This window comes from Lampris incognitus, chromosome 4 (assembly GCF_029633865.1).
Source record: "Lampris incognitus isolate fLamInc1 chromosome 4, fLamInc1.hap2, whole genome shotgun sequence".
Taxonomy (NCBI): domain Eukaryota; kingdom Metazoa; phylum Chordata; class Actinopteri; order Lampriformes; family Lampridae; genus Lampris; species Lampris incognitus.
This window is the reverse complement of record NC_079214.1, coordinates 23096268-23112571: the sequence shown is the minus strand read 5'-3', so window position 1 is coordinate 23112571 and position 16304 is coordinate 23096268. Positions and strand designations below refer to the sequence as shown.

General features: G+C 42.5%; 1 protein-coding gene across 4 annotated transcripts in view; it reads left to right on the top strand.

Annotated features, from left to right (window-relative positions):
* The window catches only part of myo9aa (myosin IXAa), a 155738-nt gene that overhangs the window by 123713 nt on the left and 15721 nt on the right, over positions 1 to 16304 (top strand). For 2 of the 4 annotated variants that reach the window (XM_056278203.1, XM_056278201.1), the window contains 10 exons: positions 1701 to 1823; positions 4810 to 4959; positions 6469 to 6770; positions 7375 to 9186; positions 9329 to 9428; positions 9666 to 9947; positions 11014 to 11111; positions 11298 to 11428; positions 12142 to 12362; positions 12633 to 12749. In XM_056278203.1, the coding sequence (XP_056134178.1) occupies positions 1701 to 1823; positions 4810 to 4959; positions 6469 to 6770; positions 7375 to 9186; positions 9329 to 9428; positions 9666 to 9947; positions 11014 to 11111; positions 11298 to 11428; positions 12142 to 12362; positions 12633 to 12749 (3336 nt within the window). The remainder of the gene's footprint in view (positions 1 to 1700; positions 1824 to 4809; positions 4960 to 6468; positions 6771 to 7374; positions 9187 to 9328; positions 9429 to 9665; positions 9948 to 11013; positions 11112 to 11297; positions 11429 to 12141; positions 12363 to 12632; positions 12750 to 16304) is intronic. The other 2 variants (XM_056278202.1, XM_056278204.1) reach the window with 2 other exon arrangements.

Below are 16304 nucleotides of genomic sequence, written 5' to 3'. Positions count from 1 at the left end.
AAGACTTCCAGATCAATATTTCCCCTCTGTTCAAGGGTGTGGAGGTCAGACCACTTAAAAATCCTCTGCAACCTTGGTGTCCGGGTGGCATGGCTGGCAGTCTATCCGTTGCCTACCAACACGGCGATCGCTGGATCGAATCCCCGTGTTACCTCCGGCTTGGTCAGGCGTCCCTCCGGACACAATTGGCCGTGTCTATGGGTGGGAAGCCGGATGTGGGTATGTGTCCTGGTTGCTGCACTAGCGCCTCCTTTGGTCGGTCGGGGCACCTGTTTGGGAGGGGGGAGGGGGAACTGGGGAACTGGGGGGAATAGCGTGATCCTCCCACGCACTGCGTCCCCCTTGCGAAACTCCTCACTGTCAGGTGAAAAGAAGCGGCTGGCGACTCCACATGTATCGGAGGAGGCATGTGGTAGTCTGCAGCCTCCCCTGATTGGTAGAAGGGGTGGAGCAGCGACCGGGACGGCTCAGAAGAGTGGGGTAATTGGCCGGATAAAATTGGGGAGGAAAACAAAGGGGGGGGGATCCTCTGCAACCTTGTTACCCAAGTCCTTCAGCCTGAACCCCAATTTCCACAATGATGGCCTTGTTAGCAACATGCTGTCCATGTCAGATGGACAAGCTAGCTAGAATTCAAATGGATGTGTCAGGAGAGTATTATTGGGAATTTGACTTGGCGATCATTGTAACCACGTTGGCTCACCGAATAATGATGTCAACCTAATGAGCAATGTAATGAAACAGATCATGTCAGTTGTTGATTGTATAGGATTAGTTGGTGGCCTGTTTTCAGAATATTTTGAAAATTTTCGTACTTTATTAACTTATTTTCATTTTTCTTTAAATTACTTGCCATCCCAACCCTTCACTGCTTATTCGAAGTGCCAAATTTCCAGGCAAAGGTTAGATCACTGCCACAATATTTATTTTAACAATATCCGTAACTTCATGTAAAGTTCAAGTTTCATTTATTCTGTTTGCTCACCCAGATAATTTTAGCTTCAGACGGGCCACAGTTTCTGAAATTCCTCAAAACATATTAGTGTTGCGGTTAGCATTAATGAGAAATATCTTGGGCATGTATCACTTTCCAAGAGTCTAGTTTGTCCCGACCCAGGTTTTCAGAACAGAGCCATTCCTTTGTCTTCGACCCCCTGAAACACTCCCTATACTTGTAATTGTGTAAACACAGCATCTGTTTCCCTGTCCACCCCCTCCGGCCTGGTGTGCAGAGTATATTGAAATCAGACAATGGACCTTAGTTTAAAGAGTGGGAGTTCAGCATATTTATGTCATGATGTTTGGACCCCTGCAAATATGGACAGTGTGGTCCTTGACTGAAACCACATGTGTCTTGGCATCATTCTCTCTACCCGAGTTTCGGCTATGGAGAAGTGAACGGTGGCTGTTTAAGTTACTTGCGCTAGTCAAGAGTTGTGCTGCTAATCTTGGGTTGCAATGTGTAAATTCCTTAGCAGGCGGTCTGATGATGATATTACTTACATACATACTGTACACTACTAGCGAAGTTAGAAAGCTGATGTGAGCAGAATCTCTGAAATACCAGTTTAAGATGTCGATAATATGGGACAAAGATGTTATGCCTCAGGGCAAACCCTTTATGGCAAACAAAGACGGCAATCAATTTACAATGTGGGTTGGCAATTTCTCACAAATGCCTCCTCTTTTCCCTTTGGTAGGATTTTGTCCATCATTTCCGTGTACTTCTCCCGGAGGGCACCAGTGCAACCCAGGAAGGAATCAAGAAGTGTCTGGATCAGCTAGACCTGGGACTGGATGGGCATCAAGTTGGCAAAACCATGGTATTTACACCACTGTCTACTTCCCTAATGCCATTTCTCCTCTAAAAGTCCTCTAAATCTCTTTTAAATCCACATATGACCAATTTGTAGCATGATTTACTCATATAAGAGATTTTTTGTAACAGCAAAAATTGTGATGCCTCGACCTTTAGGTTAGTCTGGACCTATAAATTAGTCTGGATGAAATTATGCAAGATACAATCTGTCATCATAAAATGTAAAGGAACTGGATGGACCGTCACTCAAAGTTAAAACAGGACTGGAAGGTTTTTTCCTCATTAGATGAGGCTTGTTTAAAATCTGTAATTCATCTGCCATTAAGTATTTGGTTTGGATTTCAGATTATTTATAAATGTTTAGCTGCGCCCTGCGGACTGGATGTTTCTGACCCGCATTCATTATCAATTTTTATTTAGTTGCCAGTATGCAGCATCTTTTTAGATGTGGCAGTTTTGACCATGGACACATCTCAATAAGGGGTGTTTCTCACCAAAACGATTGAAAAGCTGGTCTGCAAACCAACTGACTTAAAGACATGCTCAAATTTGTTGGTACCCCCCCCCCCCACACACATGCACACAAAATGAAGAATGCACAATTTTCTCTGAAATCGCTTGAAACTGGCAAAAGTAACTGGCATCCGCCATTACTGATTCCATATTTCATAGAAATCAGGCTTTGCTTTTGATTTTGTTTTTCAACATAATATTGTAAATAATAAAACAAATGAAAATGGCATGAGCAAAAATAATGGGACCCTTAACCTAATATTTTGTTGCACAACCTTTAGAGGTAGTCACCGTAATCAAACGTTTTCTGTAGCTCTCAATGAGCCCTCTGCACCTGTTAACAGGTATTGTGGGCCACTCTTCCTGAACAAGCTGCTCTGCTGTCTCAGGTTTGATGGATGCTTTCTCCAGACTGCAAGTTTCAGCTCTTTGCATAGATATTCGATAGGATTCAGATCAGGACTCATAGAAGGCCACTTCAGAATAGTCCAGGGTTTTGCTCTTATCCATTCTAGGGTGCTTTAAGCTGTGTGTTTTGGGTCATTATCCTGTTGGAGGACCCATGACCCGATGACTTGTGACTGAGACAAAGCTTTCTGACATCAGGCAGTATATTTCACTCCAGAATACCGTGATAGTCTTGAGATTTCATTGTGCCCTGCACAGATTCAAGGTACCCTGTGCCAGGTGCAGCAAAGCAGCCCCAAACATAACCGAGCCTCCTTCATGTTTCACTATCGGTATGGTGCTCTTTTGTTTGAAAGCTTAATTTTTTTCATCTGTGAACATAAAGCTGATATAATTTGCTAAAAAGCTCCAGTTTTGACTCATCTGTCCAAAGGACATTCTCTCTGAAGGATTGTGGCATGTCAATATGCATTTTAGCAAATTCCAGTCTGGATTTTTTATGTTTTCTTTCAAAAGTGGAGTCCTCCTGGGTCTTGTTCCATGGAGCCTACTTTGGCTCAAAAAGCAACTGATGGTGCGATCAGAAACTGACCTTGAACTCCATTTTGGAGTTCAGCTTGTATCTCTTTGGCAGTTATCCTTGGTTCTTCTTCTGCATTTTCTTCTTCTACCATTCGCACGATCCTTCTGTTGAATCTGGGGTCGATTTTCCTCTTGTGGCCGCACCCAGGGAGGTTGGCTTCAGTTCCATGGACCTTAAACATCTTAATAATATTTGCAACTGTTGTCACAGGAACATCAAGCTGCTTGGAGATGGTCTTGTAGCCTTTACCTTTACCATGCTTGTCTATTATTTTCTTTCTGATTTCCTCAGACAGCTTTATCCTTTGCTTTCTCTGGTCCATCTTCAGTGTGATGCACATAATGATGCCAAACGGCACAGTGACGACTTTTCTCCATTTAAATAGGCTGAATGACTCACTACAAGATTGGAGACGTGTGATACAAAGAAAATAGTTTGAAATATCGTTAAAATACAATTATCTTTTCTAAGGGGTACCAACAAATGTGTCCAGGCCATTTTAGAATATATTTGTGGAATAAGCAATAATGCATCTCTTTTTGTAGCTGTTTTGCTTTAATTCTATGACATACCAAAGGCATGCAAGTATACATGACAAAATAGCTTTTAATTTCATCTCTTTTCAGGAGGAATGAAGAATTATTTCAACAAGCATATCTGTACTAATCTAAAAACTAATTGTGTATTTGGGAAATTCCAGTCTGGTTTCCATGCCATGCGTAGCACTAAAGCAGACGGACAGACAGACAGACAGAGGGTGTGTGTGTGTGTGTGTGTGTGCGTGGGGGAGTCACTTTTGTGCAGACTACCTTTGGCTCCTTTTGCATCTGTGGACACCTAAATAGGTTAAAGATTCTAAGCTCGTTATCAAACCTTCTTTTTCTTGCCAACATTGTGTATTTGGTGTTATGTATTTTATCGTTTAGTATTATGATTGTAATCAATTTAAATTCCCTTACTTAATCTCAGCCTGCAGACTTTCCTCCAGCTTTTATTATTAATTTAGTATATACCATATACACTTTTAACTTTGCCCTCATAAGCTGTTTGTTTTGTATACTCATGCAAAAGATGTGCAGTATAAATTTTGGATTGATTGATTAATTGATTGGTGGATTTATTCATTCATTCATAAAAGGCTGCAGGGTTGTGGAGGGCTCCATATTATTATCCTCCTCCTGACTGACAGGATATAATCATGACAGTGACCCGTATGTGGTGTGGCATGTGTATGTCCGTTTTATGAATAAGCCATCATGGAGGGGTCCACTCCTTTGAGATGCTGCCCGTCTAATTAGAGGACCATATCTGAAATACGTACGATCATGTATGCACTCACGGATTCCTCCTTTTTGTGCATGTGCATCTGAATGAATGTATGTTGAGTGCTCTTTGGAAGAGTGTGTGCAGTCAGATAACGCTTTCTTTGAATAAACTTGTCAGTTTTTTCGCCTCTTGTTGACCTCATCGTGATCCCTCCCTTCAGGTGTTTTTGCGGGAGGCAGCCCGTCAGCAGCTGCAGGCCTTACTCCACGGGGAGGTCCTCAGGCTCATCGTCACACTGCAGCGCCGCTTCAGGGCTCAGCTGGAGAGGAAGCACTTTGTCAGGATGAGAGAAGCTGCCATTTGCATACAGGTACTGTACATTTCAGTGACAGCAGTTCGATCCCCATCTAATCAGTTTGCATCGCTTCTTTTCTATGTTTACTTTTTGCTGTATTTGGTTTTTCCCTTTGTTCACTACGGCAGACTAAATAAGTTAGAGGATTACTGGTACATGAGGACAGTGTGACATGCCAGAGATTGAATCATCAAGCCTGGTATTAGAATATCCTTTTAACTTCTGTTGAACCGTAGCATTTTCCTCATCTCAGGACCTTCTTGTTGTGAAACGTGGTTAAGCTTAACTGTAGTTTGAGATTTGAAGTTTGGCTTAAAACTAAGTAAAATAAAGTTAATATTTACAATGTTCATTTATAATTCATATCGTTCCCAACCGAGTTTTAAATTAATTCAATTTATAGGCCTTATAATGGACGACTGGACTTTACGCCTGAACTTCACTCCAGGACTAAAAGACGGGACGAAATGAGAGTTTGAATTAAAGTCATGTGAATGCCAATTTCATTTAAGTTGACCTCCGTTGGCCGGTGGCACTGCAAGAGAATGCCCCACGACTTTGACAGCTACCCAGTGCCAACAGGGAGCAGAGACTGGAAATCCAGATTTGTCCCGCATTTTTGATTAAAAAAAGTCAGCTTTGAAATGTCACATTTCTTTAATGTTTGCCGCTCACGTCTTTAAGGGCTATGAAAAATTACAACTCAAGGGAACGCATTATAGTTAACATTTTCAAAAATGCTTTTTTTTTTTTTCCTGTGAATAGTTGGTTTGGATAGCCCATTCCACTTCCTCACAAACAAACCAACTATTGTTTCAAGCCTATTTCACTAATCTGAGGCAAGTACAACCCTAGAGGCAATTTCATGACTCACATTTAGCATGAACAACTCATCTTTAAATTGAGCCCTGCATAGTTTTGAAATGTTATAAAGACTCCCTAGAACATATTTAACACAGAAATGATTATATGAGACCGTTTTTAATGTTATCTTGATACCCTTATTCATTATTTGAGTCAGCCTCCAATGTAGCATTTGTGATGGGATGATAATGAAAGTGCGTTCTGTAGCATCTGGTTTTTACCAGACACCAGATGACACCAGATGATTCTACACACCTGGAGTATTGCTGTACATGATGCTCTTTTTTGTTGGCCTTATTGCTGTTTTTTTTTTTAGAAGTACTTTGTATCAAATTTACTACCCGGAGTTTAATAATGATTGTCAGTTTTGAAAGGTTTCATTGTGTTAAAAAGGTCTCAAAAGACATAAATGGTGCAATGGGGAAAGATCAAACTAAAGACAATATAAGGGCTGTCAGATTCTTTACAAGGAAAGGTGTTGGATACTCTTACACTTTTAAAATGTAATCAAAAATTTAATATCTGCTCTCCATTGGAAAGTCCTACATTTGCTATATTTACAGATGGTTCAAGCAAATACAGTGGTTAATTTAGTGAGGATCCTTAGAAAATCACAGATGATCATACATTTGGGGTTTTTTCTTTCTTTCTTCTGCATAGCAATGGTGGCGTGCACACCAGTCCAGAGAGGACAACAATTACCTTAACATCCAGGAGAGGGCAGCTTTGTGTCTTCAGACACACTGGCGAGGATACAGGGAGCGTCAGAGATTTGGGCTGTGTAGGGAGGCTGCCCTTGTGCTCCAGAGGGCATGGAGGTTGTGGCTCTGCCGCCGACATACTGCAGCCTTGGTTATTCAAACAGCCTGGCGTTGCCATCAAGCAAGAGAGGCTTACTTGCACCTGCATGGCACTGTGGTACAACTACAGGCAGTGAGCAGAGGCTACCTGGCCAGAAAGAGGTAAGTCTTAATGCAACACTTTACTATCTACCCCAAGCACAACCAATCCATTATCATTTGTTCTACTCTTGGAAGTAGTTTTATTTATGTGTTGAAGGTTTCAAATTAAATTTACAAACATTAACAGTAAACCTAACTCAAAAGAAAGAAAATTCACATACAACCTATATGTAGCCAGACCAACGCTAGCAAAAGCCTTGACTTTTTATACTGGATAAAGGCTTAAATCTCAAAATAGCCACTGAATATCAACGTGCACATGATTTCGGCTCACGTTAGTTGCAAACCAGATTAAACATTGTTGAGTACAGTTCAGGCAGTGTATTTGGTCATTGTTGTGCTGTTTGCTAACAGTCCAGTCTCTTATTAAGATCAGGTTATTACGCAAGCAACACAACGCAAAGTAGCTCTACAATCAGCTGAGCTGCTGGGAGCAAGAATTCTCTTATTAGGCTGTCACTGTGGTGGATACAGCTGAGGTGGTCTGTAGTAAAAATTTCCAAAGAAAGATTTAGCTGTTTTGGATCTTCTAAAACACAGTGATACTCTTTTAAGTGACAAGTTTTGATCGGCTGCAGCGTAACTATGCTTCCGTGATTGTCAGCTTCAAGGAACGGAAAGAGCGGAGGCACAGGGAGAAGAAGCAAGAGCAAAAAGAGAGCTTGCCTCAGCTACAGAATGGGCAAGCTAACCTCTCACCTGAAGATGACGAGCAGCCACCAGAGGGAATCATGGGCCTGGACCTGAGCACATGGGAAGATCGCTCATATGAGGAACGGGAAAGGAGCCTTAAGATGATTAGCAGCCAGGAAGGGACAACTAAGGAGGCACAGCAGGAAAGCGTGGGAAAAGAAGAGGGACTAGGGTCCAACTCTATGGATAGTTCATCTGGAGTGCACTCTGAAATACCAATGTCAGTGCTGACAGCCACCGTAGTGGTGCGAGAAAAGAGCAGAATATCAGACGAGCCCAGCCAGAAAACTACCAGGGCCAAGAGGGAGAGTCGGCGGATGAGGGAGCTGGAGCAGGCCAAGTTCAGCCTGGAGCTTTTAAAGGTCCGAGCGACAGGTGGTGGGGCCTCATCACCCTCTGAGGAGAGGCGTTGGTCAGCAGAGCTGGTGCAACCTACAACTCCTCCTTTGCATTCACCACAGGGTACACCTGACAGCCAAAGCTCAAAGGGCAGTTTTGAGCTTCTCAGCATGGATGAAGAACCACCCAAGGCTACAATGGAAGTAATGGACGATGAAGATCCTGGCTCTCCTAATGTGGTCTCAGTTTTTCCAGAGTTGGAGCCCACCGTGGAGGTGTTCTCCACAAGCCCCAAGCCAAATGAACTGCCGGCTGCTGGGGTCTTTGACGTTGATATCCCCTTGGCCAGCCCAAACCAGCCTAAAATCGATCTTGCAGCTCCGTCTGCCACAACTCCGCCCAAAATAGAGAACTACCTCCCTACTTTTTACGTCCCTGCCAGTGATGGCAGCACAGTCATCAGCCATCGTCCTGCTAATGAGCCTGCAAAATGCACAGAGGCAACTCTCTCCACCACCACCATCACCAAGCCCCTCAAAGAAAGGCGAGAGTTGACTCGACGACCTGTGGTGGTGGTCATCAGTATGCAGAAAGAAACCCCGCTAAGCGAAGAGCTGAGAGGGCTGGTCCGTCCCCCGGTTGAGCTTCGAGATGAGGCAGCTCAGACAGGGGATCTGACCCCATCACCACAGATGCCAGTCCCTGCACCTGTGCCTGAAGAGCCCGTCCTTGTTAGTGCCCCCGTCCCCCTGGCCAACCAGGCTATCCTGGAGAAACTGGAGCGACTGAATGAGGAGAAGGAGGAGAGGCAGCGCAACCAGCAGCAGCAGAATGAAAAGGAAATGATGGAGCAGATAAGGCAACAGAAGGAAGTTTTGGAGAGGCAGCGCCTTTTCTTTGCTCAGTATGAGAGAGAAATGTTTGAAAAGCAAAGAGGAGAGGCCTTGCACAGAATACAACAGAGTCGACAGGGTGGGACCAGCACAGGACAAGATGTCTCTGGAAGCACTGCCTTCAATACAGCCTTCAGACCCAGCTCGCTGCTCATTGAGAGACCACCAGGAATCGCTCCACATACCAGGACCCAGTCAGAGTCTGCAGACCCATCAGAGCTTTCTACCTCTGGGGTAGATATCCAGGGTACTGCCCCACAGCCCTGGCTGCCTCCTCCATCCTCCTCCACCCCGAGAGAGAGACGTAAGGAGCGCAGGCCTGTGGCTGATGGCTGGGCACCCAAACTTACCTTGGAGTCCAGAGATGGCGGAGGTACCAGAATTAGGGCTCCCACCAGGAAGGCACCAACAAATCAAGGCACCACAATTAATATGACTGACAAGCCGGGGAACATCTTCTTTTCACCAAAGGACAGAGTAACATTTACCAAGTGAGTACTGATTGTTATGTTGATGGTTTGTTGACTAAATTGTTATTTTAGTTTTGGTGCATAGTTCATAAAACATTATCATGTTTATCAATTCCAAAGTTTTTTTTTATTATCATTCACATCTTCACAATTTGTGCTTCAGGTTTGACAAAGATGCTGTTACTCAAGAGGACCCTTTATCCAGCCCCAAAGAGGGACCTCCATCAGTCTCCAAGCCCTCTAAAGGGCTAAAGCCACGGGAGGTGAGCATTTTTTGCAGCTTTTGGTTGCCTCTTTGGAAAATAAAATTAATACAGGTGATCGTTTGTGTGAATGTAGTTTGTTTTTTGTGTGAATGGATACATGTGGAAAGAATAGCGGTCAAGTTTAAATGAAAAGGAGGGACTCGTACACCAGGAATTAGGAAATCAACACTTACTTGAACTACTTGAACCACTCGAGGATTAATATCATTCACAAGTATCACAATTCTTCCACAGGTCAGTGAAGGAAGTGTTCAAGGTCGTAACCGTTTTGCATGTGCTGTTATCGCTTCTGTTAAACTCCAGGCTGGGAGAGCAGGTCATAAAAAGAAAGCCCGAATGGCACGGACCCGCTCCGACTTTCTCACCCGTGCCCCCATCCTGTCAGTTGGGGGCGAGTCTGATGAGGATGACTATGGCGACGATACGACCCTCACCCCCCGCCATTATACTCTACCCCTCTCCAAACAGAGCTGCGAGGCGGGTTTAGGAGAATCCTGTTTCAGTGACTCTGAAATGGTAACAGGCCCAAACCCAGTCATCAGTGGCTCTCTCTAGGGCTCTTTAAGCTGAGCATCTGTTTGTTTTTTTCCCCTTTTTTGACATGACTAACCCCCTTGGCACAGACTGCGTAGACCTTCGCTACACTACTGACAAGATTCAAAAACAATGCGTCAACCAGGTTATTGTTTAAGATGTTCTCTTTGATGGAGAAAGGGCACACTCTGAAAATGTCTGCATTTGACTGTTGAAATTTCATCAACATTGTTGTCATCACTGCATGCTAAAGATAAACCTTGGAGAGAAATAAATCATTGGTAGTTCAATATCATATGAAAAGAACTTTTCGAAATTTGTCATCATTAACTTAGTCAAAAAGTTAGTGAATAAAAACCTGGATTTCACCAATAGATGTAGGACAGTATACTCAGAAATGTGCTCTCCGCTCAAACTTTGCTATAATTAACGTTTATTGTAGTAGCTATTCTAACCGGACTATACCTGTCTTCTTTCTTTCAAACAGTTCTCTCACACACCAGAGATTTCCTTTTTCTCTCCTTTTCTCTGTTACACTTTTGTATTTCTTAACCTTTGCATGTTATAGTACTTGGTTGTACTTCTCTATGTCTGAATCCTTCTCCCCAGTCAAGTCTTGGGACAGCGGGTAAAAAGTCACCACTCACCCTTTCTCTCTGATTTTTTTTCATAGATATTCTGTTCCTGTGTCTAAATTTTTACTGCTGTGTTCATGGAAAAGATAAACGATTTTATTTCATTTTGCCAGCTGATCTGGTTCTTTTTGTTATACGATAATATGAACAAGAAAATTTTTCGAGGTGATGTTACTCTGCCATTTCACATTCAACATGCCATTGTAACACATTTTGAGTTTACTCTGTAGAAGTCGAAGCTAATTTCCACGTGCAGCTTCAGAGGGTACCCTGCATCATGTTGCTCCAGGAATCTCACACTGCCATCAACTGGATAGAAATTGTCCTCAGAGCTAAAAGCAAATCACATTTGCCATTCCTGCAGAAACTGCTGGTTTGCTTCAATCAACTTGTTATTGTTAATTGTGTTTCAGACTGTCAGCTCTGAGGAGCAAAAGAAGATGCACAAAGCTATGTCGTCGGGAGATTTGGGCAAAGTGGACACACTACGCAAGAACACGCAAGACGGAAGGTTTGTTTCTTAGAAAGTGTTATCTGTTCTCCTTCTTATACTAATATTGCAAATACTGCATTTTAATTCCAAAGTTGTTAATTGTTAATCCTTGGGGTCTTGGAGAACATTTTTATGATCTTTTTTCTCCTCCAAATTGCTGCAATCCATGGTTTTACTTCAATTTTATATTATATCCATGAACAGAGTTCGTGGTAGGATGCGCTTTTGGGGCAAGACTAAGCATGGAGAGAAGAAGGTATCCAGAGATAAGCTAATCTGTGGAGTCGATTCCCTAGATGGAGAATACGCAGACACTGGGCCACTGTTGGGAGAAGGTGGGTAAAAAATGTGAGGCACAAGGCTTGACTTGGTTAAAATCATCAAGGTGGGACACTCAGGTGGTGCATTTGGCTAATACGCTCATGAACCAACATTGAGGTTTACGGCCCAAACCCCAATGTTACACTGGGCTCGGCCAGGCACCACAAGGAGCTGATGGGTGTTATATGTCTCGTATGCCTCGCCATTGCAGTTACAGATTACTTTAAGTGGTGTTGTGCCTGTACAGCTGCAGGTGGATCTGGGCTGAATAGCCTGAATCTCTGCACACATTCTGCCAGAGAAACATGCAGCTAGTGGGTAAAAAATTTTTTTTTTTAAAAATGGTTGGCTGGCTCCACATGTGTCAGAGTATGCACAGGGAAGTCAGTACCCTCCCCAATTGCCATATCTATTGCGCAATGGTGGGACTTTTGGATAACAGGGAATTTAACAAGCCAAACTGGGATGAAAAGGGGATAAAATTAATATTTCATTCAGTGTCCAGCCATAAAATGAATGCATGGTAAAAACCTTTCATCTTAGCTGTGTAAATGCTATGCTTATAGCATGACAGTAAATTGAATATCTCTGTAAAAAGTCAAGGTTTCTCAAATACTTAAAAGTGTATTCCCCATTTGTGTTTTCCCCTTTCTTTTCAGTTTTAAAATTCACTAGTGTGAACCATATGAACACTGTATTTTCCCCCTTCTGTTGTTCCACCCAGCAGGTCAGGAATCCCTATCTCCCCCTTGCAGCCCAGACCTGTCAGCTGAGCGGGGGTCCAGGGAGTCTAAGGAGAACAAGGAGCCCTCCCCCAAGGTGAGGCGGAGGCGCAGTGTGAAGATCAGCAGTGTGGCTCTGGAACCCACCCAGTGGCAGAACGACGCACTGCAGATCCTCACCTGCACCAATGACTACAGGAGCATGAACGACTTCCTCATGAAGAAGGTAGAGTCGCACAAGATCTGTCCCTCTCATTCTGATTTAACTGTCTCCCTCTGAAATGTATTTGGCTGTAGACTTACTGTCATATGTAGTTCACATAAGAATTACATTATTCTCCTGCTTACTAAAACATACATTTTAGATAATGGTACCATTTATCAAATGAAATTGATCAGTTTTGCATTGTTATTACTATACTTTAGCTTTTTATACTTGCTTTTTGCTTATACATTATCTCACTGATGTAACGTGATTTTGGATTCATTAACGCAGATTAATGACTTGGACACAGAGGACGGTAAAAAGGACACGATGGTGGATGTCGTCTTCAAGAAGGCATTGAAGGAATTCCGCCTAAATATCTTCAATTCTTACTCCACGGCACTAGCGGTATGTGTAGTGCAACAACAAACCTGCTCAAATAAAAATGTCCATCCATCCATTATCCAAACTGCTTATCCTGCTATCAGGGTCGCGGGGATGCTGGAGCCTATCCCAGTATTGTGAAATCTAACAACGTTTTAAAAAATTCTAAGTCACTGTATTTTATAATTGTGTGTATGTCAACTATTGTATACATCATACATGATTGCTGGTTTCTTTGATGGATCATTGTTATCAAAACACTCATATAATCCTCTCACACTGAGGTAAAATCAAGTCAAGTCATTTTATTTGTATAGCCCATTATCACAAATTACAAATTTGCCTCAGTGGGCTTTATAGCAACACAACATCCTGTCCTTAGACTCTCGCATCGGGTAAGGAACAACTCCCTAAAAAAAAAAAACCTTTAACAGGGAGAAAAAATAGGAAGAAACCTCAGGGAGAGCAACAGAGGAGGGTTCTCTCTTCCAAGACGGACAGATGTGCAATGGTTGTTGTGTGTACACTGTGTGTACACAAATCCTGTCTTTTTACTGGAATCACCTTAGATGTGAATAGATCCGTAGCTCAAAATCCTTGGCAACCAGTCACAGATTCACACATTTGTTATGTTGTGTTTGTCAACACACAACTAATGCAAATGCGCATTTGCATCCTGGACATGCATATGTGAAGATGGCTGTTTCATATTTTTTCTTTCATATTTTTACTCAAGTATTGGGGTTAATATTCCTCGCTTTATGCACTGGAGCAGTTGATTTAATATCAATGACAAAAAAGCAACTACTACTACTACTACTACATACTGTGCAAATATGGACAATCAGGATTCCTAGCTCCCTTGAAAAGCAAGGAATTTTGAGACTATTTTTCCAGGAATGGAAAACAGCAGACAAATTATAAAATTGATCGAATGATCTGGAAACATTATTGAGGTCATGGAAATTGTAAAGTTGTAAAATGGCATTTTTACCTGCTAAGATAGCATATTTTTAGTGTTTTTTTTTGTTGTTGTTTTTTTTTTTAAATTTGAGACCGTATATTTCTCACCATCTTTTTATCCACTGACATGTCACATCAGTGTTTGAAGTAAGGGTGAGACGCTCAGTAACCAGCTAAAAGTTACACTGTCAATTTAGAGACTGTTGAGGCTTCCTTTGATTAAGTTATACTGTATACTGATTGAGTTTTACTGAATAACATGACCTTCTCTGAGCAATAGCTGTCCTCACACACACACACACACACACACACGTGTGTATATATACGCCAATCAGCCAGAACATTAAAACCATTGACAGGTGAAAGGAATAACATTATCTCATCTCATTACAGCCTATAGAAGAGCTACTGTAGCTCAAATGCTGAAAAAGTTAATGCTGGCTATGAAAGACATGTGTCAGAACAAGTACATCGCCGCTTGCTGCATATGGGGCTTCTCCATCCTACTAGGGTTGGTGTTGATTTAAAAATTTTCAAACCGGTTTGATATTAAGCAAACACTGCACCAAACCGGTATACCGAATTTTACTATTCGGTGTCGCACTTGACTCAGCCGCCGCCATTCCCATTCCCAAGCCGCTTATCCGAATTCGGGTCGCGGGATGCTGGAGCCTATCCCAGCAGTCATTGGGTGGCAGGCGGGGAGACACCCTGGACAGGCCGCCAGTCCATCACAGGGACATCTCATTATGGAATGTCATATTAATCAGAGTCATAGATAGTGTGACGCTGGCAATGTGTTGTATTACAGTAGTATTACATTAATGCACCTGCCACCTAGTGGTCAGAATGCGAACTACACAATGAAGTAGTGACGTTGCCATTTCTCTACTGTAACCTTAAGAATCGATGCAGCATTGACACGCAGCCGCCGCTCTCGAGGTAATATAATGACACTGAATGAGAGTGTAGCTACTCACTGACACATCGTTTTTCAGATTCAGAAAACTTTATTTATCCCAGAAGGGCAATTCAGTTGTACAATCTACCCAGACCATACACAAACTTACAGACAAGTGGCAATCATCAGTATGTCAGAGACAATAGACATATCAGTATATGGGCAAGAGATGCACACTGTCACCCTCATCTGGCCTTGCATGCAGACTCCCACGAGGACCAGGCAAAGGATAAAAATTCACATAAGTTAAAGAATAGAATAAATAAATGAAGCATCCTAAGATGCATTGCACGTTACATTCCAATACCACATTCAGTGAAAGTACAGGCCCACAAGCCATGCGACAAACAAACAAGGTATAAACCAACTATTATGGTTTAAAACAATACAAAGCATTCATTTAAAATGACTACTCTCGGCATTGTACAGCCTGATAGCAGAAGGAATGAAGGACTAAGAATAGCGATTCGTTTTCCTAGGGGGTGCTTTATAGCGCCGGCCTGAAGGCATTACAGTGAATTCACTGGACAGGATGTGGTCAGATTGGCTAATAATTCCTTTTGCTTTCTGGGCCACACATTTCTCCCAGAGGGAGCACAAGTCTCTCTGCTGGACTCCGATTATTTTGGAGCAGACCTTAACGATACTGTTTAGGCTATTTCTGTCCTTCACAGACAACCCATTAAACCAACAAATAAAGGAAAAAGTTAAAAGACTTTCAATAAGTGACTGGTAGAAAATACATGAGATGGTGTTAGACATTAAAGGGGTTAAGCTTCCGCACTAAGTGAATTCTTTGTTGTCCACGCTTGACAATTGAATCTGTGTTCACATCGAACTTGAGTTGGGAGTCGAACACAGTTCCCAAGTACTTATAAGTGTCAACAATTAGAACATCCTCGCTACGTATAGTGTTAGCTTTGGGTTTATCACTGTTCCTCCTAAAATCAATGATAAGTTCCTTAGTTTTTGACACATTAAGGTCAAGGAAGTTATCATGGCACCAATCTACAAAAGCAGGTAGGGCACAACCCTGATCTGACTCCGAGCCCTGAAGAAGAGACAAAAGTGTGGTATCATCAGAGAATTTCACCAGGTAGCTACCCTCTTTAGAAGACCTGCAGCTGTCTGTATACAAAATAAAAAGCAGGGGGGAAAGAACGTAACCCTGGGGTGAGCCCCTGTTTGAGACCAGGACATTGGAAATAACTCAATTAACTAAAACCTGCTGGATTCTGTCTATTAAAAAGTCTAAAAGCAACATTAAAAGCTGATCAGGTAAATTAAAATAAGAAGCACTCGATCAAAATGTGAGGTTGCATCTTGTTAAAAGCCAAAGAGAAGTTCTCACATCAGAATCGGGTTTCTCCAGGTGCTTATATACTTTGTCGAGGATAAAGAGTTTGCATCCTCCACACCCTTGCCAGCTTGATAAGCAAACTGCATGGGGTCTAGTTTGCCGTCAACTAGGGAGACAACCTCATCTTTTAAAAATTCCTCAAAGTGATGTAAGTGCAACAGGTCTGAACTCATTTAGTTCTCTGGAATTTATTGATTTCGGAATAGGGATTATAGTGGAAGTGATCCAGACTGAAGGTAACGGGGAACAATCGGCACTCATCTGAAAGAGTTTAGTGAAGACCTCACTGAGCTGG